General features: G+C 40.2%; 1 protein-coding gene across 5 annotated transcripts in view; it reads right to left on the bottom strand.

The window, feature by feature from the left end:
* Positions 1-25,438, bottom strand: part of SLC8A1 (solute carrier family 8 member A1) — a 730,555-nt gene that overhangs the window by 88,822 nt on the left and 616,295 nt on the right. For 2 of the 5 annotated variants that reach the window (XM_033939136.1, XM_033939137.1), the window contains exons 3-7: positions 23,261-23,367; positions 13,112-13,132; positions 12,558-12,575; positions 12,447-12,461; positions 2,744-2,812 (exon numbers count right to left, since the gene is read on the bottom strand). In XM_033939136.1, coding sequence (XP_033795027.1) covers positions 2,744-2,812; positions 12,447-12,461; positions 12,558-12,575; positions 13,112-13,132; positions 23,261-23,367 — 230 coding nt within the window. Of the gene's footprint in view, positions 1-2,743; positions 2,813-12,446; positions 12,462-12,557; positions 12,576-13,111; positions 13,133-22,562; positions 22,667-23,260; positions 23,368-25,438 lie in introns of all 5 variants that reach the window. The other 3 variants (XM_033939138.1, XM_033939139.1, XM_033939140.1) reach the window with 3 other exon arrangements.

Raw genomic sequence — 25,438 nt, 5'->3', positions numbered from 1 at the left:
TCTTCCCTCTCTGAATAATTCCATGACAAGGTTCACAATAATCAGCCTTGAATTTGTTGCAACATTACATCCTTCTCCCCTCTCTCCCATCCATTCAAATGACCTTTCAGCACTCACTATCACTTCCTCCTTCACCCAAACAACCCAGGAAGAACCCACACATCCTCCTTTTCTGAACCCACTTCACCTCACTCGGTCCCACCCTCTTGACCCCCCTTCATCTCCTGCTGACTTTCTTCCTTCTGTAAAATCACGGAGGAAAAAAAACACACAACTTCTGTCCTCAGCCAAGTCCACTACATGCCCTTCTGACCCCATTCTCACCCCTCTATTTGACTCCATCTCACATACTGTTATCTTTGCTATCTGTCATATCCTCAACCTATCCATTTCCACTGCAACTGTTTCCGAGGCCTTCAAACATGAGGGCATTAAGCCGCTTCTCAAAAAACCCTCGCTGGACCCCACCTGCCCTTCCAACTATCACCCCGTGTCCCATCTTCTGTTCTTATCCAAGCTATTAAGCTGTCCTCCATTGCTGCCTTGACTTCCTTTCATCTCAACCAATTCTTGATCCTCTTCAATCTGACTTTCTCCCCCTACACTTCACTGAGACTGCTCTTACCAAAGTCTGCAGTGACCTGCTCCTAGCAATCCTCGTCCTTCCTGATCTGTCTGCCGCTTTTCATACTGTTAATTACTGCCTACTCCTTGATACATTGTCTTTGCTTGGATTCCACAAATCTGTCCTTTCCTGGTTTGCCTTCTACCTCTCCCATCACATCTTTAGTATGTGGATCTTCATCGGTTGCTATCCACTAGCAGTTGGTGTACCCCAGGGTTCTGTCTTAGGACTTCTCTTCTCCTTCTACACCTCTTCCCTTAGTGCTCTGATTTCCTCCCATGGCTTCCAGTATCACCTATATGCTGATGATTCCCAGATCTACCTCTCCATACCTGAGATTTTGCAAAAAAATCAAAGAAAAAGTCTCCGCCTGTTTGTCTGACATTGCTGCCTAGATGTCAAGCCACCACCTGAAACTAAACATGTCCAAGACTGAGCTTCTCTTTCCTCCTAAACCCTCTTCTCCTCTCCCTCCATTCTCTAGCTGTAAATAATACTGTTATCATTCCTGTCTCCTCTGCTTACAATCTTGGAGTCATCTTTGACTAGGGTTACCATATTTTTCTCTGGGAAACCTTAAAACATGACCTTGTCCTGTTCTGCCTCCAGCCCCACTCCATTCCACCTTCAGCCCCACCCCATTTTGCCTTTAGCCCCGCCCCCTAAAGCCTTGTCTCTTCTTCTGAACAAGCTCCGGCCACGTCTTGAGGGCCTGGAGCATGTGCGAATGTGTGTGATGTCATCAGCGCATGCTCAGAGGCCCTCCGGATGCGTCCAGAGCTCGTCAGGGTTTTCCAAAACCTGGACAAATGCTGGGTTTTGGAAAGTCTGTCTGGGAGCCCGGACAGTCCTCTAATAAGAGGACATATTTAGTTTTTCCAGATGTTTGGTAATCCTATCTTTGACTCCGACCTCTCATTTTCTATGAAGCAGTCTTGCAAATTGCTGCAGGAACCCACGGCAGCCATTCTTTCAGTGAGACAGCATGGGTAGGAGTGTAAGAGGATCGCTCCTGCCCTGGACTTACCTTGCTAGACCACCAGTAATTAATGTAGGCCTGGGGGAGTCTACTCTGCTTCTCTGAGTGAGGGAGGGGATCCGTGGTGATTCTACAGCAGGGAGAGAGGGAGGAGGCGCATGTTGATTCTACAGCAGGGAGGGAAGGAGGGAGTGCAAATTGATTCTACAGTAGGGAGGTGATTCTATAGCCGAATGACAGCCGGGACAAGATCCGACACCTCACCTTGGGAAAGGGAAGGATCACACTCATCCCAGCTTGGCTCACACCAGTGGACCACCAGGATTCATGGTGGACCCAAATATAAACCGAGACCCAATTTTTGGGCCACTTCTTTTGGCCCCCAAATCTCAGTTTATATTCAAGTGTATATAGTAAGCCCTTTTGTTTAAAGTGACATTGAGAGCTGCTGGATTTGTCACCTTGTGGCTCCCCGTGATGTATTCACTAAACTGGTTACTTGTAAACTGTGTTTTGAGGGGTCTTCTGCCGTATCTGAGAAGCAGTTCTATGAGGGCTCTGTAAGGATGCCAGTTGCTCCTCTGTCTAATGAGTCTGACCACAAACATGATATCCAGTTGGCTAAAGAGCGAGGCTATCAGATAATTTACCAATGTTATTTTGTCAGCTGCAGCAATGTCTGTCCAGCCTTCTTTCATTATTTTACTATAACTTGTTGTTTATATCCAAATAATTTCTATGGCTGGTGATGTAAAAACAGAAACATGGTTTCTAATAATGCCAACAAAGGAACAATTTCCAGATAATTCCTATACTGATTTGGGTGGGTGACACTTGAAAGAGGTTCATTTCCGATTTAACTCATTTTCTGAGTTGTCTAATTAAGCATTTGAACCCAGGTTCTCCCACCACACAAGAGATTATTGAAACCTGAGCCATAAAGCTAAAACTCCATTTTTTAAAGTCTGAAAAAGCCCCATATCCTTACAGTAATTACTTGTGTTTCCTCATTCAAGTATACTAGAAAGGAATATGATTGTAAGATATAATTATAGCATAAAACACACGCACAAAAAAAGAACATTAGTTCTGCTTGAATGAAAATGCATTGTTGAGTACAGCCATGACAAAATGAGTACCTGCAATGTTGATAACAGTAGAAGGAATTGGATGTTCTCTAGAATGAACCTTCCGGAAGATGGCCTTGCCTAACAAAATGACCATCAGAAAATCAATAGAACGAAACTGTCTTGCTCAGGTGCTAAATCTTTCTGTGCTGTTAGTGGTCTACAGTTAAGTGTACAACTGCAATCCCAAGTCACACATGCACACACACAGAAAGTCATGCATGTACTGTGCACACTGTTATATTTTTGATGGGTTTCAGTGCCAACATATTACAATTGTTTACCAGGAGACGAAGTAGAGCCATCAATTTTGGCTGTGTCTTTTTGGTACCGTAAAAGATTGTTACATTTTGATTACTACTTTTCAATCGGGTCAATCTACGTTTAGCTCTGTTTAGGTTTTGTCCCTATTGCTCAAGTTGGGCTAAAAGTCATAAAGAAAGTTCATAGCATTTTATGTTGTATGGGGTAAATTTTTTTACCATAATTTTCAGGTCAAACCTTTTCCCTTTGAAGTTAAAGGTGGTTTGCGTGCGCTGTATTTAAATATAATTTTTTTTGCCATGACACATTCTGCTCTAATATCTTTTCTTTTTCTACTAACCCAAATTTCAGACCATACCGACTGCAAATGCAATGCTATTCAGCTTCTATAATGAAAAAAAGTTATCAGAATGTGAAAGATGTCAGACGTGAAAACAAAATGATTTTTCCAGGTACTAGACTAGTATCTCTCAAACTGTGTGCCACAACACAGTGGTGTGTCCCGAAGAGATTCCAGATGTGCCACAAGAGATTCCAGAATTTTACTTTATTTTTAAAAATTCCCTTCATAAGTATACACTAGAACAGATGACATGAGTGTCTGTGTGCGTAAGGATACAACCGCCCAGACAAGCACCATTCTTTGACGTGATTGGTCCTTGAAAACTATGAGAACAGAGAAGGGAGTGGGGAAGGGACACTGGTCAAACCACTGTGTGCTCAAGAGGAGGCGGTAGTGGCTAGCACGCATGGCAATTTAGCACGCGCTATTCTGCGCGTTAAAACCCTAGCGCACCTTCACAAAAGGAGCCCTAATTTCAATTAAAATTTTCACAAGTATACACATGAATAAAGCAAAACGTGGCAGGCATGTAAAGTCCTTTGTAATACATTGTTTGGTCCTTGAAAAGTAACAGCAAGTAATTTTAGTTTTAATGCAGTGGTTATCCTAACTTGAGCAACAAAGCAATCAAGGCTTTGTTAACATTTGAATCTTCTTATCTTTGCAAACTTGAATTTTCAAGAAATGACAGAAATTAAATTGAAAAAAGTGAGCAACTGCTGATGGTGGATGATGAAATGCATTTGCTTGTCAACTATCGAACCGTGTTTTGAGTTAATTTGCACTCAAAAACAAGCACATCCATCGCATTGATTAGCAATTCTATTCTATCTACTTTAGTTTCACTGTTGTTAAAATTACCCATACATAGCTTAAAGAACTTTAAATAAATGACTCTCAAATTTAATTTTTTGTTGGTTTTCCGACTGCATAATTTAAATTATAATGTGCTGTGAAAAACATTTGCTCCGTTTATTTAGTGTGCTGGAGCTAAAAAGTTTTGAAAGCCACTGTACTAGACTGCTGAGTATTTATTATATCTTTGGTACATTGACAAATGAGTGCAGGACAATTGCGCCCCGTCAATTGCGCTAGTGTTAGGGTAAGGTTTAGATGAGGATTAAATCCTCATCTAAATCTTGCCCTAACACTAGATACCAAGGGCTCCTTTTACGAAGGCGCGCTAGCGGGGTTAACGTGCGTGACTTTTCATCACGCGCTAACCCCTGCGCGGGCCAAAAACTACCACCTGCTCAAGAGGAGGCGGTAGCGGCTAGCACGCCCGGTAGTTTAGCGCGTGCTATTACACGCGTTAAACTGCTAGCGCACTTTGTAAAAGGAGCCCCAAGTGAATATTTTAAGTGTGTGTGTGTGGGGATGATCCCCCCTCATAAAAGAGGGTTACTTTGCAACCCTCAAAAAGACAAAATAGCATCCGCTGTATGGAGCGCAATTGATGGGGCACCATTTTCCTGCATGCACTTGTCGGTGCGCGCATTTGATGGGATGCGATTGATGAGGTGCGACTGTCCTGTGCGCATTTGTCGGGCAGTGTTGTTTCAGTTCATAGCACCCACAGAAAGGAAAAGGACTCATATGTAGCATATAGCATGCAAGCTTATGACTGACTTTCTTAACTTAAAATGTTTATGGATCTTCTGCAATCTTAACAGCATTCGTGAAGAATATTTTGTAAAATTGAATCACAGGAAGTGTTTGCATATATATTGCTGAAGCATTCCAACGTTGTGTGATAATGTGATTGAACATTTTGCTGTAATACTATCTATACTGCACAGTGGCTGTTAAATTACAGCATTGTCCACTGGATGTCAGTATTGTGCAGTTCTGATAGCATAATTGTTTTTGCTGTATAATGTTACTGAATACCTCATTTATCTGATATGAATATTAATAAAATTATGCAGTGAGTGGTTAAAAGTTGAATGTATGTGTGGACATTCCTATTTTTTCAATAGTATCTTAGGTGAGTTCCATTTAGAGTCCACACATTGTAGAGGATCAAGTACAGACTGTAGGGTTTTTTTTTCCCTTCAGTATCCATTAACAGCAAATAGGATTTCAATGGAAACTGGAGCTTTTATTTTCATTTTGTGTCACTAGACAAGGGGCAACCTAGGTGTCACTAAATGCCAGGTTTTGCAGGGGTACCAAAGGCACTGGTTCAGTATACTGTAGATTAATACATGCCTACGAATTTTCTAGCTGGGTTTGTTGTAACGAGAAACTCAGAGAGGACCTACTGTATGTAGGTTTAAGTGTTTTGGAGATTAAAAAATATTTTTTCTATGTCTTTCTGTCAAGCTGATATCTGAAAGACTGAGCTCCAGTATCAGTAAAAAGTGGATTTTGACCAAGGTCTAAACCAAAGCAGAGAGGGGGGGGAGAGAGAGAGAGGGTGAGTGTGAGTCAATGAGTGTGAGTGTGTGTGAGAAAAAGAGAAAGATAGAGTTTTGGAGTAGCTACTCCATCCTCGAAATAGATCTAGGGAGCAGAATCATGAGAGCAATGGGGAGGGGGGATCTCTTTTGGGTATTAGGTGTCTGCTCCTGAGAGGAGGGGGGACAGTTCAGGGGAGATTGGAGATCTATTGTGAAGGGAGGTGGTTCTTTTTTTTTTTGGGGGGGAGTGGGAGGCGGAGGCTCTGATAGGTGAGGTCTAGGCTGGAGACAGTATTAGGGAATAAACATAGGAATTAGGATACCACTGGCCAATTTAAGATGAGCTCTGAGAGTAACAAGCCATGTGGAACCATACAAACTTAACCAAAGAAACTTGATTTAGTAATTGAGAAAATAAAGCCAGTGCTGGACAGACTTCTACCATATCTGGATGGACTGAAGTGGGGCTTCAATGACAACTCCAGTAGTTGGAGAACAAGGCCTTTGCTGGGCAGATTCTATGGTCTGTGCCCTAAAAATGACAAGGCCAAATCAAGGTCAAGTATGCAGATGTAGTATCGCATCATACCTTATGCTATGAATTTATCTTTTTGGACAGACTGGATGGACTATAGTTTCAAGTTTATTTAAAATTTCTTGTACCGCCCAATCAGTATTCTAGGCGGTTTACAAATCTGTAAAAACAAAGGACAAACTTTAAATAAAATAAAAGTTTGAAGTGACACTACGTCACCAAACTCTAACTATAAAAACTTTTAAAAACTATTAAAAACATAGATAAACAAGAACATAAGGTAAAAGGCAAGAACTACATAAGGCAAAGAAGAGAGAACAATTAAGGAAAAAACAAGAGGGCTGCTGTAAGCACAGTAGTATTTTCACTCAATTGCCCTTAAAAGGACATTTAGGCCTCAAAGAGAAATTTTTTTAGCTTCGTCTTAAATTTATTAAGATTTGATTCTTTGCGTAAATAATTTGGAATACTATTCCAAAGAGAGGGGGCAGTGACAGAGAAGATGGTAGATCTCATTATGTATATAAACTTCAGTGACGGTATAGAGAAGAGGTTATTAGCTGTTGATCTTAGAAGGAATATAAGGGGTAAGAAGATTATTTATAAATTCCGGCTGATTGTTTTGTCTAGTCTTAAATATTAACAGAAGAATTTTGTAAGTGATTCTGTGTTCCACTGGCAACCAATGGACTTCTTGCAACAAGGGAGTGACATGGTCAGATTTCTTTGCATTGAATATGATTTTTACAGCGGTATTTTGTATTATCTGAAGTCTTCGTATTTCTTTTTTAGTTATACCCTTATAAAGGGCATTACAATAGTCGATGTACAAAATCACAAGAGAGTGAATCAAGATATTCAAAGCTGCGGCATCTAATAGTTTCGATAGTGATCTGATCATACGTAGCCTATAAAAGCAACGTTGGACCAATGTACTGATATGAAGGTGATAATTAAATTTGTGATCAAAAGTTACTCCAAGTAATTTAAGTGAAGATACGGTTTTAATAGGTTGAGATTTGAAAGTAAGAGGAGATTGCAAAGAAAGTCCTTCCTTGTTGGGAAAAATCATTACTTTTGATTTTTCAATATTCAATGAAAGCATATACATAGTAACATAGTAGATGACGGCAGATAAAGACCCGAATGGTCCATCCAGTCTGCCCAACCTGATTCAATTTAAATTTTTTAATTTTTTCTTCTTAGCTATTTCTGGGCAAGAATCCAAAGCTTTACCCGGTACTGTGCTTGGGTTCCAACTGCCGAAATCTCTGTTAAGACTTACTCCATCCCATCTACACCCTACCAGCCATTGAAGCCCTCCCCAGCCCATCCTCCACCAAACGTCCATATACAGACACAGACCGTGCAAGTCTGCCCAGTACTGGCCTTAGTTCAATATTTAATTTTATTTTCTGATTCTAAATCCTCTGTGTTCATCCCACGCTTCTTTGAACTCAGTCACAGTTTTACTCTCCACCACCTCTCTCGGGAGCACATTCCAGGCATCCATTACCCTCTCCGTATAGTAGAATTTCCTAACATTGCCCCTGAATCTACCACCCCTCAACCTCAAATTATGTCCTCTGGTTTTACCATTTTCCTTTCTCTGGAAAAGATTTTGTACGTCCAACCAGGAGCTAATCTTTTTCAATTTTTGGTTTATAAACTTTATTTCTAAAGGATTATTTAGATCTATCGGGTGTATTAGTTAGACATCATCTGCAAACATTGTAAACCCGATAGATTGTTAAAAGGAGGGTCAAAAAAATATTGGAAAGTAAGGGAGATAAAATAGAACCCTGAGGAATCCCATAATCAGTTGTAAATGAGTCAGACGATGTAGAATTAAACACTACCTTGGAAGAACGATCTGTAAAAAAAGATTAAAAAAACAGTCCAAGACCTGGTCTTTAATGCCAATTTCACTCAAACGAGACAGAAGGAGCTTATGATCTATCGTGTCAAATGCCGATGATAGATCTAAAGAAATAAGTAAAACAGATTGGTGATGGTCGAGGTGATAGAAAATTTTAGTGGTCAACCCAATAAGTGAAAGTTCTGTGGAATGATGTTGACGGAATCCGGTTTGGTTTGGATGGAGCACTTTTGTTTGTTTTACAAAATCTGAGATTTGGCGGAAAACTATTTTTTCTGTAAGCTTTGCCAGGAATGGGATATTTGAAATAGGTCGATAGTCTGAGACCTCTTGAGAACTGATTGTATAGTCTTTGATAATAGGATGGATAACTGCTTCTTTCCATACTTTTGGAAGAGTGCCTGTATTTAAACTAGTACAGATCAGATTTAAAATATCAGGTCCAAAGGATGAAAAGAAACATTTTAGAAAAATTGGTGGAATAATCTCTGAATTGGAACCCTTTAAGTTTAAAGTATTAAGGTTCTCTTTAGTTCTTGAAGAGTGGACAGGGTAAATTTTGCACATTTAGAAAGGGGAAGAGTCATAGTTTCAGATTTTTTAACGGTCTATTGTAAAAGGGAAAGTAGGTTTTAAACTGGCGGTACTTGGCTGAGAAATGGAGTCTCTGATTCTTTGGACTTTCTTAATAAGATAAGAAGCGATTGCTTGAGCTGAAGGAGGTGAAGCTGTCAATTTGGATGATGTCCTCTGAGTGGTTAATGATTTAATAATAGAAAATAATGCAGAAGTGTTTTTAGCTTTTTTGATTTGTTTGGAATAGTATTCTTTTTTTGATCTGTTGATCTCAGGACCAGCCTATATGATACTTTACACAGAAAGGCTATTCATCCAAGTTCGGTTTCTGGATTGGTCCGAGGAGGTCATCTGATGAGATACAAGAAAGACGGCTAATTAATTAATTAGTTAGTCTGTGATAAGGTGCGGGGAAGCTCAGATCTTCTCACAGATGTTCTATATGTAAATTTTTTTCTTTTAATAATTAGACCTGTAAGTTACCTCGTGTGACTCTCTGCCTAAGAGAGAGAAATTCAGACTTTTAAAACGGCTCTGAACTCAGCACGGAACGGGACTTGTTTGCGGATGATTTATAGCCTCATCAAGGATTGTCAACACGTGTACCTTTAACAACAGGATTCCTGACGTCTTCCAAAGCTAACAAGAAGTTTTCCCTTCCACCTAATTTCGCCTGAGCGGCTGATCCTAAGGTATTTATAGCTTGTTCCTTGAATTTATTTAGGTTGTGTAGGGTTTTGTTTTTACACCATTTTCTCTTGAGGGATCTCAATTGTTTTTTTAATAAGGATAAGATTAGAACTATACCAAGGGTTCTTTTGCTTACGTGGAGAAATGGTATAGGTAACAGAGGGCGCTAAGCTATCTAAAAGTTTAGTAATCGAAGCCTTCCATGAGGCAACTTTCTTCTCAATAGATGATTCTGAAAATTCTGCTAATTTGGATTCAAAGATTGCAGAAATGGAAGCATCATCCATTTTTGTGAAATCACGAGAAGTCAGGTCTTTATTTGCCATCATATACTATGCTTTGAAAGGATCTACCAATAGAATTCTGGAAAATTTCTTTGTATATTTTTTGAAAAATTTTAAAAACATATTTTAAAAATTATTATAGGTCCCCTTTTATCAAGCTGCGTTGTTATTTATCACCGTCCGCTGCAGTAAAAGCTCTGATGCTCATAAGAATTTTATGGTATATCTTGTAGTCAATAGTGAGATACTGATATTAATTCATTTACTACTAAAAAACAGTATCCTATACATTCATTTTCTTTTGTATCTTATTCACTATATTTTCTAAGGGCTTCAGAAGTGCCAATTATTAGCCAAGTGTTTTCAATGGCTAAAAAAATAAGAATTCTATGAGCATCTGAGCTTTAACCGCAGCGGCTGGTGATTTAAAAAAACCCTAATGTGGCTTGATAAAAGGGGACCTTAACGTAAGAACTGATGAAAATTTGGATGTAATGCTTTAAATTTTGTTATCCATCTAGAATCTAGTTGGAGATTAGAGCAGGTTTATAAATGTTATAGAATAAAATATGACTGTTTTTCCCACAAATAACACAGCTTCCAAAGTTAAAGGGTCTGATTTGAGTGATATTGTAGAAAAGAAACAGGTCTTGACAGTCTGTTGGATATGTAAAGAGAAGGAGAGAGATGAGTCAAAGATTACCCCAAGATTATGAGCCAACAAGACAGGGAGGATGAGGGTGTTGTTCACAGAAATAGAGAACAGAGGAAGAGGAGAGACAGGTTGAGGTGGAAAGAAAAGGAGCTCAGTCTTGGCTATGTTTAATTTTAGATGGCAGTGAGACTCAACTCTTCCCAGCCATTCTTCTACCCACAGACTGCCATCCTTAAAATGACATGGCAATATTGAACTTGCCTATCAATAACGCTGTATCCCAAATGTAACTCAACTTGCTGTAAGCCGCAATGATTCCATGTTGATATTTGCAGGAGTTGTATTGCATTGTACATCCAGGTTGCGATGCCAGACAAGCAGGTTGAAACCCGGGACTCAATGTCTGTCAAGATTTCAGGTGTAGAGAGAGAGAGAGAGAGAGTTATCTGCGAGTCGTCAGCATAGAGCTGATACTGAAAGCCATGGGATTTAGAGGATTTCTGTGTTCACAGAATCTTTCAAAGTGCAGAAATTCAGCAAACAGGCCTGTGATGTCAAAGCAACCAGGGAAACTGTCTGTACATGATATAGACTCCTCCCGCTGCCAAGAGCTGGGAGCTACTATTGGCTCTTTTGAAGATTCAGAGGGGTTTTTTTCAGCCTGAGAAACAGTGTAGAGAAAAGAAAGAAAGCAGTTGGAGTGAGAAGGGGAAGGGAGCAGTTGGGAGGAGGGAGAAATAGTTTGTCTCTCTCTGGTGAATAGTTTTGTCGGAGCTGGCAGAGAATTTCTCTAATTAGCTGGCTATCTCAATCCATATAGTTCTGGGGATCAGTATCCCTGAACTCTGAATATATATGGTAAAGGGGGAATTTCTGTTTGTACTATTTACCCTCTTTTTTACTTTATAGTGATCTTTTGGCCATCTTTTAGAATCTTTGTAATGCTACTAATTTTTTAATGATACATAATCTATTATGTTAAATCCTTCCCAAAAATCATGTCTGAAAAAAAAAACTCCTGTATAATGTATTCTAAATTAATTTTCCTATGTACTGTTTTTCTGCCTTCTATTCTATGTTTATAGCCTAATTAATTTATTTTTCTCAAGTACTTTAGCAAGATTGTGAGCCTTTGGGACAGTCAGGGAACTCTAAGTACTTTTCTTCATTATAATTAATCTTACTTAATTGTATCTCTTCTGTATCTACTGTAAACCGCTTTGAACCTCACGGTATAGCGGTATACAAGAAATAAAATTTTTATTATTAAACAAATTTTACCACTGTTTTGTAAAAGGGCCCTTTAGACGGCTACACCAATCCAATAAATGATATTCTTTCTAGCATTTTAATGTTTCTGTAAATCCTCGTGCCTAAATTTAGGCACGGATTCCAGTGCTAAGTGCGATTCTATAAACAGTGGCTAACTTTGAACACCATTTATAGAATAGTACTTAGCGTGGGTTTTTTTTGTCGGCACCATTTATAGGATTGAGTCCTAAGTGTTATTCTATAGGGGGTGCTCTGGGATGAGTGCCTTTTATAGAATAGCACTTCGCCCGGATTCCCACACCAAAACTGTGGGCACTAGAACTTATGCCGGGTGAAACCTGGTGTAAATTCCGGTGGACAAATTGGGCGTATCACCCTGGTATTCTACAAACACTGTGCTTAAATATTTGGCACTCCCTGACCCACCCATGTCCTGTCCATGCCCCTCCCATGCCCCCTTCTGGATTGCACTTGAGACACTTTGGGTGCCCAACGTTATGCAAACTAGTGACAATTAAGTGCCAGTCAACTCCAATTAACGTCAATAATTGTTGTTAGCGCCAAATAGACTATTAGTTTGCATGCACATCCGAGATCTCAACTTTGGGCGACCTATTTAGAATCTGCCTGGGACAGTGCTAGGATCGCTGGAAAAACTGGACAGTCTATATTTACGATTAATTATACAATAGCCACGCCACACGTGAACTCAAACTTTTAAATAGCGCATTCTAGTGTTAACACACATAATGTAGTTTGTGCTTGTAAAGTGAACGTTAACGTGGAAACAGGATAGACAACTGGTAGCTTCTTACCATTCAAAACTTTTCCTTTGTCAAGAAAAAGCAAACAAGATCGAATTAGTACATAACATCAAAATGCAATGCTGATAAATGAGCAACGCAGAGTTTAAAGAAAAGACATACCTGTTATTGTGAAGTCACCTACAGAGTTTGCAAAGAGAGAGAGAAAAAAAGACAGAGATTATTATTGATCTGTACAGCATAAAAGCCCTCTTCGCTAAGAATTTTCCACATATGGTAGGCACAAATCTGTAGAAAACCCTCAGTTGAAGAAGGCCTCAAATTTGTTGTCATCTGCTCTGTAATCACAGTTTTTTTTCCAGGTGCCATGTCAGAGAATTAAATTAACAACTCTGAGATGCATTTGGGAGGTTCTACTCCATGACTTTGCTCTTAATGTAAAAACTTCAGAAATGAACTAATTCTTCTGGGAGCTATTAGAAGAAATAATAATGGATTTCAGTTCGGAATACATTTCTAAAACAAGATTTACTGCATTTTGCCAAGAGTCAGAAAAATGGCATCAACAATGACAACTCCCCTCCATTGAACAGTAATCTTCCCCCCTCCCCCAACAAAAAATGAAGAATGCATACATACAAACAATGTACTTTTTTTTTTTTAGAAACTGAGAAATTTAGAAAATGCAAAAGAAATACAAGAAATGCACGGCTTACCAAGCTCATTCAACAATAGGGCTGCAAAGAAACAGATAGACACAGAATAAGAGGGAGAAATGAAACTGAAAAGAGTGAGCACAGAATGAAGTTCCAGCTGGGAGCCCCAACACAGAAAACCCATCATGCCAGAAAGAAAAACAAATTAGTGCTAGAACATTCTTTTGTGAGTGGGTGTGGTATTTTAATGATTTAGATATCTGAGGAAGAGGTAGTTTAAAATGATTGTCCTCCCTCTCTGCCTGTGTTTTATGAATTATTACAGAAAGCATCTAAGACTTCACCGGCCAAGCTTCTGTTTAGTGAAACCAAATGCATACATACGACACAAGCTGGAGATGGCCGCTAGCCATAAAAGAGAAGTCAAGGGACACACTTGGAGCCAAATATTTTGGATAGTGGGGACCTCCCCCCAAACTTCAGAATTCAACAGCCTGGACCCATTTTAGCATAAGAGCAAAATCTTGAGACATCTGCCTCTTAGGACGAGATTATTTTTTTAATTATTTCTCCCATTGTCTCCTGAGAAAAGAAATTTCTAGTACATCTGAGCCACAATAAATGGTTCATAAGATGTCCTTGGTTGGTATTATGACAGGGGTTCTCAACCCAGTCCTTGGGACACACTCAGCCAGTCAGGTTTTCAGGATACTCACAATGAATATACAACGGAGGTAGCGCATGTAAATTGATCTCATACATACTCATTGTGGATATCCTAAAAACCTGATTGGCTAAGTGTGTCCTGAGCAGTGGTGTAGCAAGAGAGGGTGGTGGCGCCCTATATTGTCACTTGAGCATCCCCCAACTCTTCCCTGCCACTTGAGCCCCCCCCCGGCTAAGTGTGTCCTGAGCAGTGGCGTAGCAAGGGAGGGTGGTGGCGCCCTGTATTGTTGCTTGAGTACCCCCAACTCTTCCCTGCCACTTGAGTCCCCCCCGCCCCCCGGGCAACCCCCATCCCCACGTACCTTGGAAATGTTTGCCGGCACAAGCAGCATCTTCCACCCGTTGCTCGTTCTCTTCTGACATCATGTCCTGATCCCGCAACCAGAACATGATGTCAGAAGGGTGCCGACACTGGCACGAGTAGTGGGTGGAAAATGCTGCTAGCAAGAGAGGGTGGTGGCGCCCTGTATTGTCACTTGAGCATCCCCCAACTCTTCCCTGTCACTTGAGCCCCTCCCCCCCCCGGCTAAGTGTGTCCTGAGCAGTGGCGTAGCAGGGGAGGGTGGTGGCACCCTGTATTGTTGCTTGAGTACCCCCAACTCTTCCCTGCCACTTGAGTCCCCCCCGCCACTTGGGCAACCCCCATCCCCACGTACCTTTCAAATGTTTGCCGGCACAAGCAGCATCTTCCACCCGCTGCTTGCTCTCTTCTGACATCATGTCCTGATCCCGCAACCAGGACATGATGTCAGAAGGGTGCCGACACTGGCACGAGTAGTGGGTGGAAGATACTGCTTGTGCCTGCGAACATTTAGTAGTCCTTTTACTAACGTGCGGTAGGCATTTTAGCGTGCGCCAAATACTAATGCACGTCAACGTGTCCATAGGATATAATGGAAGTGTTCGCACGCGTTAGCGTTTAGTGCGTGCTAAAACGGCTATCGCGCCTTAGTAAAAGGACCCCTTAATGAGGTAAATGGGGGAATGGAAAGAAGGATAGGCGCTGCGCTGGCACCCCCATAAAGATGGCAGTTCTCATCCCCCGCTCCCCTTACTATGCTACTGGTTCCATGGTATGGTTTGAGAACCTCCGTATTATTAGTGTTTTTTTGTGCAGAGAGCTCAGCTGAGTCTTTTTTTTTTTTTTTTTTCTAGCGTGACCATTGTTCTCCCCTTTTGAAATCTTTACACTGGCTCCCGGTTACCTTCCACTCTCATTTTAAAATTTTGTGTCTGGCCCACAAGGCTCTTCATCAAGGATCCCCCCTCATGGCTTGCTAATTTGAATCTCCCTTATACTCCCAGCTAGAGAACTTCGATCTCTAGATGCTAATCGGCTGGTTCTCCCCCGACCTTCAAAGGCATGTTATGAAGCCACACGCCATGCTGCTTTCCTTTTTGCTACCCCAAGATTATGGAATAATCTCCCACCATCTATCAAAAATATCCTTACTTTCTTTAAATTTAAGGGGGCTCTGCTGGAGAATCTCAGGACTTATCTTTGAATCCAGTTGAACCAAATGAAAATGTTTAATAGAATTTGAAGTTATGACAGTTATAATGGAAAGTGTTTTATTTAAGAAAGGGAAAATTCAGGTATAATTTTCTATATACCGTAGTTTTTTCCTTTTTTCTCCTCTTGGATCCATTCTCTGTTTAGTTCTATTAGCATTATATTGATAATGATTTGGATTTGTTTCCCTTACTTGGGTTGCAAAATTTTTTTTTTCCAATTGGATTTTTCCTGAATATAATCCCGTTGCTATTCGAATGTTTATTTGATGTAATATGAAATCAATAAAAATAAAGGTATAAAAAATTTAATTTAGTAATGAACTGATAATTAGTGTTAACAATCAATAATAGGCTATAATCAGCCTTAATTAATTATTCTTATTTTATTCATTTATTTAGCCCGTCCTCCCAAAGGAGCCCAGAACGGGTCTCAAGAATACATTCACAGTATAAGCAGGACAGACTTTGGTGGGAACTAATTAGCAGTTACACCTATAACTGCCCTTAGTCGCCATTCTATAAGTTGCATGCTCAAATTCCAAAGTGTGTAACTTCAAGAAGGGTGTGGACCTGGGAGGGGCATGTCACGGGCGTGTCAGGGGTGCTCAAATTCCAAAGTGTGCAACTTCAAGAGGGGTGTGTGTGCTTATGATAGAGTTCCTTTCTGATTCTTGTTATTTTAGATTGTAAACTGCATTGAGCTTCTGGATTTACAGTATAGCAAATAAAAGTAAAAATTCTCATTTGTTCATACCTGAGTGGGCATTAATCAAGCTGTGAGCAATAGATATCACTTTTAGAAAGCCATGGCTGCAAGTGCCTGCAAGTTTGGGGCTGTAACAGATGTAGGATTCAGAATGAATATTTCTGCATTATGCATGAAAAGCACCCAGCCATAAAGACCTTAGTTTTTGTGCCAAGGTCTTTACTGATGCTCCTTAATGGAACTGAGTGACAAGAGCACAATGTCTGAGGCCATTTCTTGGAAGAAGGCATAAGAATTCCATGGGGGTTGCTCTATGGCAGGGATCTCAAAGTCCCTCCTCGAGGGTCACAATCCAGTCGGGTTTTCAGGATTTCCACAATGAATATGCATTGAAAGCAGTGCATGCACATAGATCTCATGCATATTCATGGGGGAATTCCTGAAAACCCGACTGGATTCCGGCCCTCAAGGAGGGACTTTGAGACCCCTGCTCTATGGTATGGTTCTGTGATCTCTGATGTCCAATGGTATTGCGTGAAATATGCTGGGTAAGTTTAAAATCTCAGGCCTTCCTTTAGTTTTTGCCATGTAGTTGATGCTACAGTCAATGTTTTCTCATTCATTCTTAACCCGAGGAAGGGAATGCTAGCCAAGAACTACGGGCCCAATATTCAGCTGACCGTCGGCCACATTAAACCTTGATATTCAATGCCAGGTCATTTCTGGTGACGGCTATTGAATACATGTTTATTTGGGTTTCTGTTTAACTGTTAAAAAGTTACCCGGTTATGCTGATATTCAGCACTACGGCTACTATATGAAAAACAAAAAATCGATCTGTGTTCAGTATTGACGGGACCACCAATCACACAAACATGACTGAAAACAAAGAGAAAATAATAAAAAAAAGTGGAGAAAAACAGACCTCAATATTATGGCTTCAGGATACGCCAAACACCCTTTGGAACCAGTGTCATCATAGGTCTGTTAAAAAAAAAAACCCTCCACATAACAATAATTACATTACATTAGTGATTTTTATTCCGCCATTACCTTGCGGTTCAAGGTGGATTACAGAAGAGGATTTCTGGACATGTCCAGAGGTGTTACAGAGTATTGCGGGTTGCTTCAGAGGACTGAAATGGAGCCATAATATTGAGGCCTGTTTTTCTCCACTTTGTTTTATTATTTACTCTTTGTTTTCAGTCATGTTTGTGTGATGGGTGGTTCCATCAATACTAAACACAGGACGACTTTTTGTTTTGGATATAGTAGAATTAGTACGCCTGTGTCCATAGTGGTTTGGTGTTATTCAGCAGTAAGGCCCATATTCTATAAATGGCGCCTTAGCTTAGAAGCTGGTAGGCGCCCTACCCGCGCCTAAGTTAAGTCCAAAATGCCGTTTATAAGTGGACTTAAAAGAAAACTCAAGGTGCCTACCAGCTCCTGAAAAATCCAGCACCGGAATTGCGCCTTCAGAGACGCTTGATGGTGCCTAATGCCACTGTAGGTGTGGTAAACACTAGAAGTGGCATTAGGCGCCATAAAGCGCCTATATATGTGTGATTCACATCAAAAATAGGCACCGGAAATGTAGGCCTTCAGAACCTTGGCCTACATTTCTGGTGCCTATCTTTGCCAGAGGTGTGAGTCTCTCAACGGCACCATGGCATGATTGACACAATAAATCACCACAAAAAGTATTCCAAAAAAATACCCACTACTTCAGAGGAGTGAAACAAAAGGCTAATATGTTCTTATAAATGTTCTTATGTTCTTAAAAGACCATTTATAAGAACATATTAGCCTTTTGTTTCACTCCTCTGAAGTAGTGGGTATTTTTTTGGAATACTTTTTGTGGTGATTTATTATGTTCCACTTGCTATTTTTTATATGATTGACACAATGTCATTTAGAGAATCTGGGCCTAAGCAATTAACTTTTTAGTGGTTACAGGTAGGGCAGCTATTTATGCGGTTTTAATTGACTTATCCAGTTAGGTGCTGAATATCGGTGCCTAACCAGATAAATCACACGATATAGCCAGTAAGCGGCTAGCCACTGAGATATTCAGAGGGAGATTACTAGTTATCTCCCATTGAATATCCACGGTTGGGCACTAAAACGCTATTTATCCGGCCAGGAGTCGTTTTAGACCAGTTAAATACAAGTTTAAAATACGAGGGGCCGCTGAAAGGTTCTCAGCACAAAGAAGAAAAGAATGGTGTGGAGCCATGAAACTTACAAGTTATTTCACACTTTTCTGGACATATGTAATTGAAACGAAAAGTGTGGAATAACTTGTAAGTTTCATGGCTCCACATCATTCTCTTCTTGGTTGGGCCAGTCGATTATTAATTCATTAAAGGTATCATCTTATGCTATGTATTATTTTTATTTGTTGAATTGTATTTTATTGCAATTCAAGTGGCTTAGCATGGAAATCACCTAACTTTTCTTTTATGAAGCAGCGTTAGGGATTTTTAAATCACTGGCTGTGATGGTAAAAGCTCCAAAGTTCATAGGAATTCTATGAGCGTTGGAACTTTTGCCGCTGCAGTATGTGATAAAAAACCCTAACACAGCTCCATTTAAAAAAAAAAAAGGGGGGGGGGTTGTCTTGCCTTTAGCAAACGATGGCAGAAGCCCTTATTAAAAACAAAAAGTATAGAAAATTGATACAAGTAACTGGTTTTATCGTTTTGTCTAAAATCTTTCACAACACAATATTTACTTTTGATCTGATAGCTACGCTTTCATGGTTATTTTAGGCAGCACACAACTTTAAGTATAATCTGAATTAACCCATGTAATAAAAGAGATAATCTATATTTTAATGCCAAAATCTATTCACACTTGCAAATGCAAGTTAAAGACTACAAACTACACATGATCTTGGCATTTGAATAACATTCTGCTGGTAAATTATAGTGCTCGAGTGTGAATATCATTTTGGAAAGTGGAAGACATTTTAACCCTTTATTTGGCATTGTTGCTTTGAAGCAACATGTGCTTTCTATGGCTCTTATGGGAGATCTGTGTCTCCAAATGCCTGTTACTTTTCACTGTTGCTCTCGTGCAACATCAAGTTACTTAAAGCAGCCGTTTCACCATCTGCCAATGAAAGGGTTAAAGTGGCTTTCTGCTGCTAATATAATTGTACATCCTCCATACATTAATGCCTGAGGTGTTTTCAGTGGAAATTTTAATGCGTCGAGAAACTCTAGATGATCTAATTTATCATTGCTTAATGCTGTTGCAGTGCTACTCTTATTAATATTTAACTGTAGCTGGGAAGATGATTTTAGCACAATGGGGTGCTTATCATTAGAGCTAAAAATTAATGCCAAATTAGTATAAACGGATTACTTGTGCTGTAAATATAATTTTGCCATTATCCCTAATGACCTCCTTGCTCAGCGACAATGTGGCTGTAGCAGGGAAGAAAACGTATACAAAATTTTGCTCCATGCTAATTTGCACCGTCCAGAGTGGCTTAATAAAAAGAGAGCGGTTTTCAGGTCAGACAAAATTCCTGTGAGTGAGTCTGTGACTGAAGAGGAGCCATGTTCGGATGTTGAAAGTCCTGGTATGCCCTCCGTTAATACTGTGCGGAGTTCTTGGCCCTGTTTTAGGGACATCCCTAGCCAAACCAGTTTTCTGGATAGTCAGAGCAAGTATACATGAAAGAGATTTGCATGCTTTTGTCATTATTCTATGAAAATATATTTCATGCATATTCACTTGTGATAGCTTGAAAACATCTCCGAGCTACCGGGCTACTGCCTACCAGCTTCCAAAATTAATTTTATAAATGAGAATACGTAAAGATTATTCAGCAGTTAGAAAGACCTGCCTGAAGGAATATTGCAAGTATTGTCATTCGTATATGACAAATGTTCCTCTGAACCATGCTGTTAAGGATTCCCTTATGCACTCAAACACTATAATGTTTTGCTGGCCTCCAGAAATAACTTGTTTTAGGAAGGAGTTAGAACTCTGGCCTTGTGACATCGCCCTGATGTCCATCTGAAGTTGGGACTGACCATTAATATATATGGAATTGAGCACTCTTATTTCTTTTGGTCAAGGGGAGTTTGGGTTTTTTCTTTCAATCAATATATTGTACGCATTGGATAAGCAATTGTCTAAGCAGCACCATTTTCCCAAGAATATTTCTCTTTTGATATCTAGCTGAACCATTTCTCTTTTTGTCTTATAGGTTGAATGGTGCAGTTGGCATAACTTATTATTTTTCAGTTATTTATTTATAAATTGATTATGGGGGCTTTTACTAAAGTGCATTATTTTTGCACTTAACATGCCCTATCAGCAAAAATCAGCTCATGTTAGGTGCAAAGGCTGTGTGCAAACTGTAGGGGGCGTGCAATGTGCATTAATACATGTACAGCAGCTTGCAATTAGCACAACTGCATATAGCACCTCCTATTGGAAGTTAGTGCACATTAATTACTGTCCATTCACTACATTATGTAGTCCATTCTTCACCCATGACCCTATCGAGTTCTTGCCCCCAGCAGAATATGCATCGAGGGCCATATTCTACATATGCTGCCTAAAAAAAATCGGTACCGAAAAGGATGGCACTTAGCGAGATTCTATAAAACGCCTCTGAAGTTATGTGCAGCTTAGAGAATCACGCTTAGTGCCTGTGACTAACATTTAGGTCAATGAAAGCTAGGCCTAAATACCTGGGCCTAAGTTATGCATGGATCAGACGCATTCTATAACAGTGCGCCTAATTTTTAGGAACACCCACGACGCGCCATTGCTCTTCCCCTGATCATGCTCCCTTTGGAGATTTGCGCACCACTTTATGGAATACACTTAGTTGTGCAAATTCTAATTAGTACCAATTATCAGCACTGATTAGCTTGTTAAACAATTAAGTTGCATGCGCAAATTGGCATTGGGCACAGATTTGTGTGTGCAACTGTGGCCGTAGCACACAAGTTAGCGCAGGCTACTGAAGTAGTTGTTGGTGCACGTCTTTTGGTAGTGGTTAACTTGCCCTAATTCTCATATGCACAGCTTAATGCACTTTAGTAAAAGACCCCAACGTCAAAACAAATAACACCAATGTTCTAGAGAAACTAGTGCTTCTGGAAATTTAACCGAAGATAAAGATAAAACCAGGTTTGAGCCAGAGTAAACTCTTTAAGTTGTTTTCCCTTTTGCATGCAATGTGCTGTGTCTTATTAGGTTGGGCTATGCTTCGCTGACATCATGCAGGGGTCTCAAAGTCCCTCCTTGAGGGCCGGAATCCAGTTGGGTTTTCAGGAATTCCCCAATGAATATGCATGAGATCTATGTGCATGCACTGCTTTCAACGCATATTCATTGGGGAAATCCTGAAAACCCGACTGGATTGCGGCCCTCAAAGAGGGACTTTGAGATCCCACCCATTTGACTCGCAATCTGTTCTTTAAAATTTAGCTCTAATGTAGAGGCTCTTGAAAGTGTATTAAAACAAGCGGTTCCAGAAAGTGTGCTTTGAGTTACAAGGGCAGGTTTCATTTTGGTCTGAGGCATAAACATGCATCGTCAGTTTTTAGCATATTAGTATTTAAGGTTTGCATGCTGGGGGATATTTAGAATTAGGAATCATTCAAAAATATGCTGATAGTATCTCAGAATGGTGCAAGTGGATTTCTAAGAATATGGGTTCAACTGACAACATACAAATGTCCAGTTGTTCTCCAGGGGGGATTGGAGGCTGGGGGTTGTGTCAGAGAGTATAGGGTTTGTACAGGGGGGGGATCAGAGTCTGAGAATTGTATGGGACGGAGTGGGGTTTGTGCGGGGAGGAGGTGAACTGTGAACCAGTTGCAGAGCCCCATTCAGCTGTCAGCTTCACAGTTTAGTGCTGGGGCTTCGCTACATGCCTGGGTTCAAAGCATGGAAGGAAGGTCCATGCTATCAGCCCTGCCATGTAACATGGTATTCCTGCACTAATTGTCTACCCTGTGTATTAAATGCAGGGCAGATGCATTGTATGTCCCCTGCATTTACCTATCAGGTGGTAAACATGCAGCAGGTGCAATTATTACTGCAGTTTAATAGAAGGGCCCCTACGTAAGTAGCATTTTAAAGGAAAACATAGCCAGACATGTGAATCAATTGGCTAATAACTAAAGGAAATGATGAACACTAGGAGAAACTCACTCAGACTTTTTTTTGTCAATTAAACGTTTCTGAGATTTTTAAGACCATTTTCTCAAAAGCAATTTGTGTTGGTCTGAGTTCAAATATATGGCTCATAAAAGACTGAGTACTCTATTCATGACATCAGGGGATGACACTGGGTAAGAATAAGGAAAATGTAAATTTAACACTAATTTTGTATGTGCTGTAAGTAGATGCTGACCAGTGAAATAAATAAAAGAAATACTAGCAGAGTGGGGAACAAAAAAGTGGCCAAGAGTTATAGGAGGCATTGGAAAGCACCCTAAAGCCAAGCGAGAGGAGAGAGCAAGTGTGAGAGTAGAGAGACACAGAGAATAGTATAATTTCTCGCTAGTTTGTCTTGTTATACTCTCACACCTTTCATTCCTCTTCGAATCCAGATTGGTTCCCCAAGCACAAGGAAGAAACTGGACTGTTTTTCATACTCCTCACGGTCAAGTATTCTAAGGGTAATGAACTTCCTGTGGGGACACAAGACAAAGGCAAACAAATGGTTGGAGACACACTCATGCTTTTTTAAGTCACAACCAAGCTTGATGGTCACAGATGTTATGGAAGGAGGAGACTGCAACACATTGACATCACTCAATATGTATCAGGGCAAAATCTGTAACCGTAAGCTGAACCCTTTCTTCTGCAAAATAACCATTTGGCAGATTCAATACTGGCTTATAGCACTGCAATTTCTGAAAATATTGTAGTGGTATCAAATACAGTTACACAAAACAGCACATTTAATTCCCACTAGAAGGGAGAAAATCTAACAGGAACATAGTTTGCCAGCTGCTTGGGAGCTGGTTCACTTTTTCAATAGATAGATTGATCACATCCTGCTACAAGCTAACTGAAGCTAACAAAATAAAAGTGAGGAAGGTCCACGCCTAACAGGAGAGGCTGCGGCCCTTTGTCTAACTGCCCAATTGAAGATCTTGCCCTAATACACAGCTAGATGAATGTGTGCATTGGAGATTATGGGATGGACATTGCCAGGCATCCATGGGTGACAAGGTTTAGGCACAGGCAGTTAGGGCTCAGCCTGAGAGCCGTTCCCCCACCTTTCTTCTCACTCATCTCCACCAGGCGGGGTTCCCCAATCTCAATGAAGAAGGTCTTGTTTTTCTCATACTCCTCATCATCAATTACTTTCACTGATATCGTTTTGCTGAAATAGAGAAGAATAGAGATAGAGGGATAAAAGCGACCAAAGAGGACAGAAGAGAGCAGACAGCACCGCATGCTTCCTGTCAAAAAAAGAATATTAGGTAAGCATGAAGGCAGCTGAGTGATAAAGCTCTGAACCGGTTAGTGACATGAAGAAATAAAATAAGAAAGATGGCCACCAAACAGATTGAGGCTTCTCCTTGATTTCATTAAGTCGTGTGAGTTTGTCCTGATCAGAAGATAAGAAAGAACAGGGTTTGGCACTGTTACACACAGAATAGAAATAGATAGAAAAAAAAAAGCAGCACCGCAGAGCAGAAAATACCCTCGGAAAGCCCATTCATTTCATTGCCCAAGCCTTAGGGCTCCTTTTACAAAGATGCGTTAGGGCCTTAACGCGTGGAACAGTACGCGCTAAATTGCCACGCGCGCTAGCTGCTACCTCCTCCTCTTGAGCAGGCGGTAGTTTTTCGGGCAGCGCGCGCTAAAAACGCTAGCGCACCTTTGTAAAAGGAGCTCTTAGTGCAGAGTTATGGTAGCTGTATTAGTCTTGCAGAAAAACACCTCTATTTGCAGGTTTTAATCTCTTTTAATAGCCTCCTGTACAGTCTCTTTTTTAAAAAAAATAAATTTTTTATTCATTTTAATAACATACAAGAATACAACAATTGGCACCAAATAATAATAATATAATAATAACTTTATTCTATACCGCCATAGTCAGATGACTTCTAGGCGGTTCGCATCGAAGAGGGCTGGACAATCAGCGAATTACAGAATGCAAAAAGTGAGGAATATAAGAAATAGATATAAGGAAAATATGAATCTCAAGTATGCAACCCAAGGTAGAAAGCTGGATTGCACTTATTACTAAAATTAATAATATAAACATCTTTTCTCCCCCCCCCCATCCTTCCCTCCCAATCCAGATGTGTGTAAAACTCAATAAAATGGAAGGCTTGGACTATTGATTGGTGAATACAAAATCTGCTAAAGGGACCCAAGTCTTATTAAAATTTTTACCATAACCCTTTATTTCTAAATTCATACGTTCGTATCGCTAACACAAGCACAGGGATTCCCACCAAAAGGTGTGATTCAATCTATCGCAATTCTTCCAGTTTTTTTGTGATCATTTGTATAGCAATCCCAGTCATTACAAGAAGTAATTTATTCTCAGCTGCAGAAATTAGGGACTCCTGTACAGTCTCAAATGTTCATGGGCAAGAACATTTCTAAGCTAGTCCAATAAAAACTATCAAAACCTGCAAAAACTTTAGCTTGCAAAGAAATAAACCAGAGATTTTATAATTAGGCAGCTTTCCCGTAGACATACAATAAATCGAGGCCTATATAGTTTAAATGTTAATACATGCATGTTACAAATACTGATGGTATCCTAGTGTATGCCTGAAAATGCACAAAAGTAAAAGAAAGGGACCCTTTCACAAAGCCGCGGTAGTGAGTCCCTGTGCGGCAAATGTGACACAGTCCACCGGAATTGAACAGGTCATGTCTCATTTGCCACGTGAGAATCGCTACTTCAGCTTGGTATCTCTATCAGGAGTTCTCAACCCAGTCCTGAGAACACACCTAGCCAATCAGATTTTCCAGATACCCACAATGAATATACATGAGATAAATTTGCATGAGCTACCTCCGCTGTATGCATATTCATTGTGGGTTACTTGAAAATCTCACTGACCAGGTGTGCCCTGAGGACTGGATTGAAAACCCCTGATCTATATCTTTTATTTATTTTTCACATTTATAGTCTATTTATTTATTCAGTTTTCTATACTGTTCTCCCAAGGGAACTCAGAATGGTTTACATGAATTTATTCAGGTATGCAAGCATTTTTCCCTGTCTGTCCCAGTGGGCTCACAATCTATCTAATGCAGTGGTTCCCAACCCTGTCCTGGAGGAACACCAGGCCAATTGGGTTTTCAGGCTAGCCCTAATGAATATGCATGAAGCAAATTTGCATGCCTATCACTTTCATCATATGCAAATCTCTCTCATGCATATTCATTAGGGCTAGCCTGAAAACCCGATTGGCCTGGTGTTCCTC

This window comes from Geotrypetes seraphini, chromosome 3 (assembly GCF_902459505.1).
Source record: "Geotrypetes seraphini chromosome 3, aGeoSer1.1, whole genome shotgun sequence".
NCBI lineage: Eukaryota > Metazoa > Chordata > Amphibia > Gymnophiona > Dermophiidae > Geotrypetes > Geotrypetes seraphini.
Note: the sequence above shows the minus strand (reverse complement) of the source record. Positions and strands in the feature narration are given on the sequence as shown.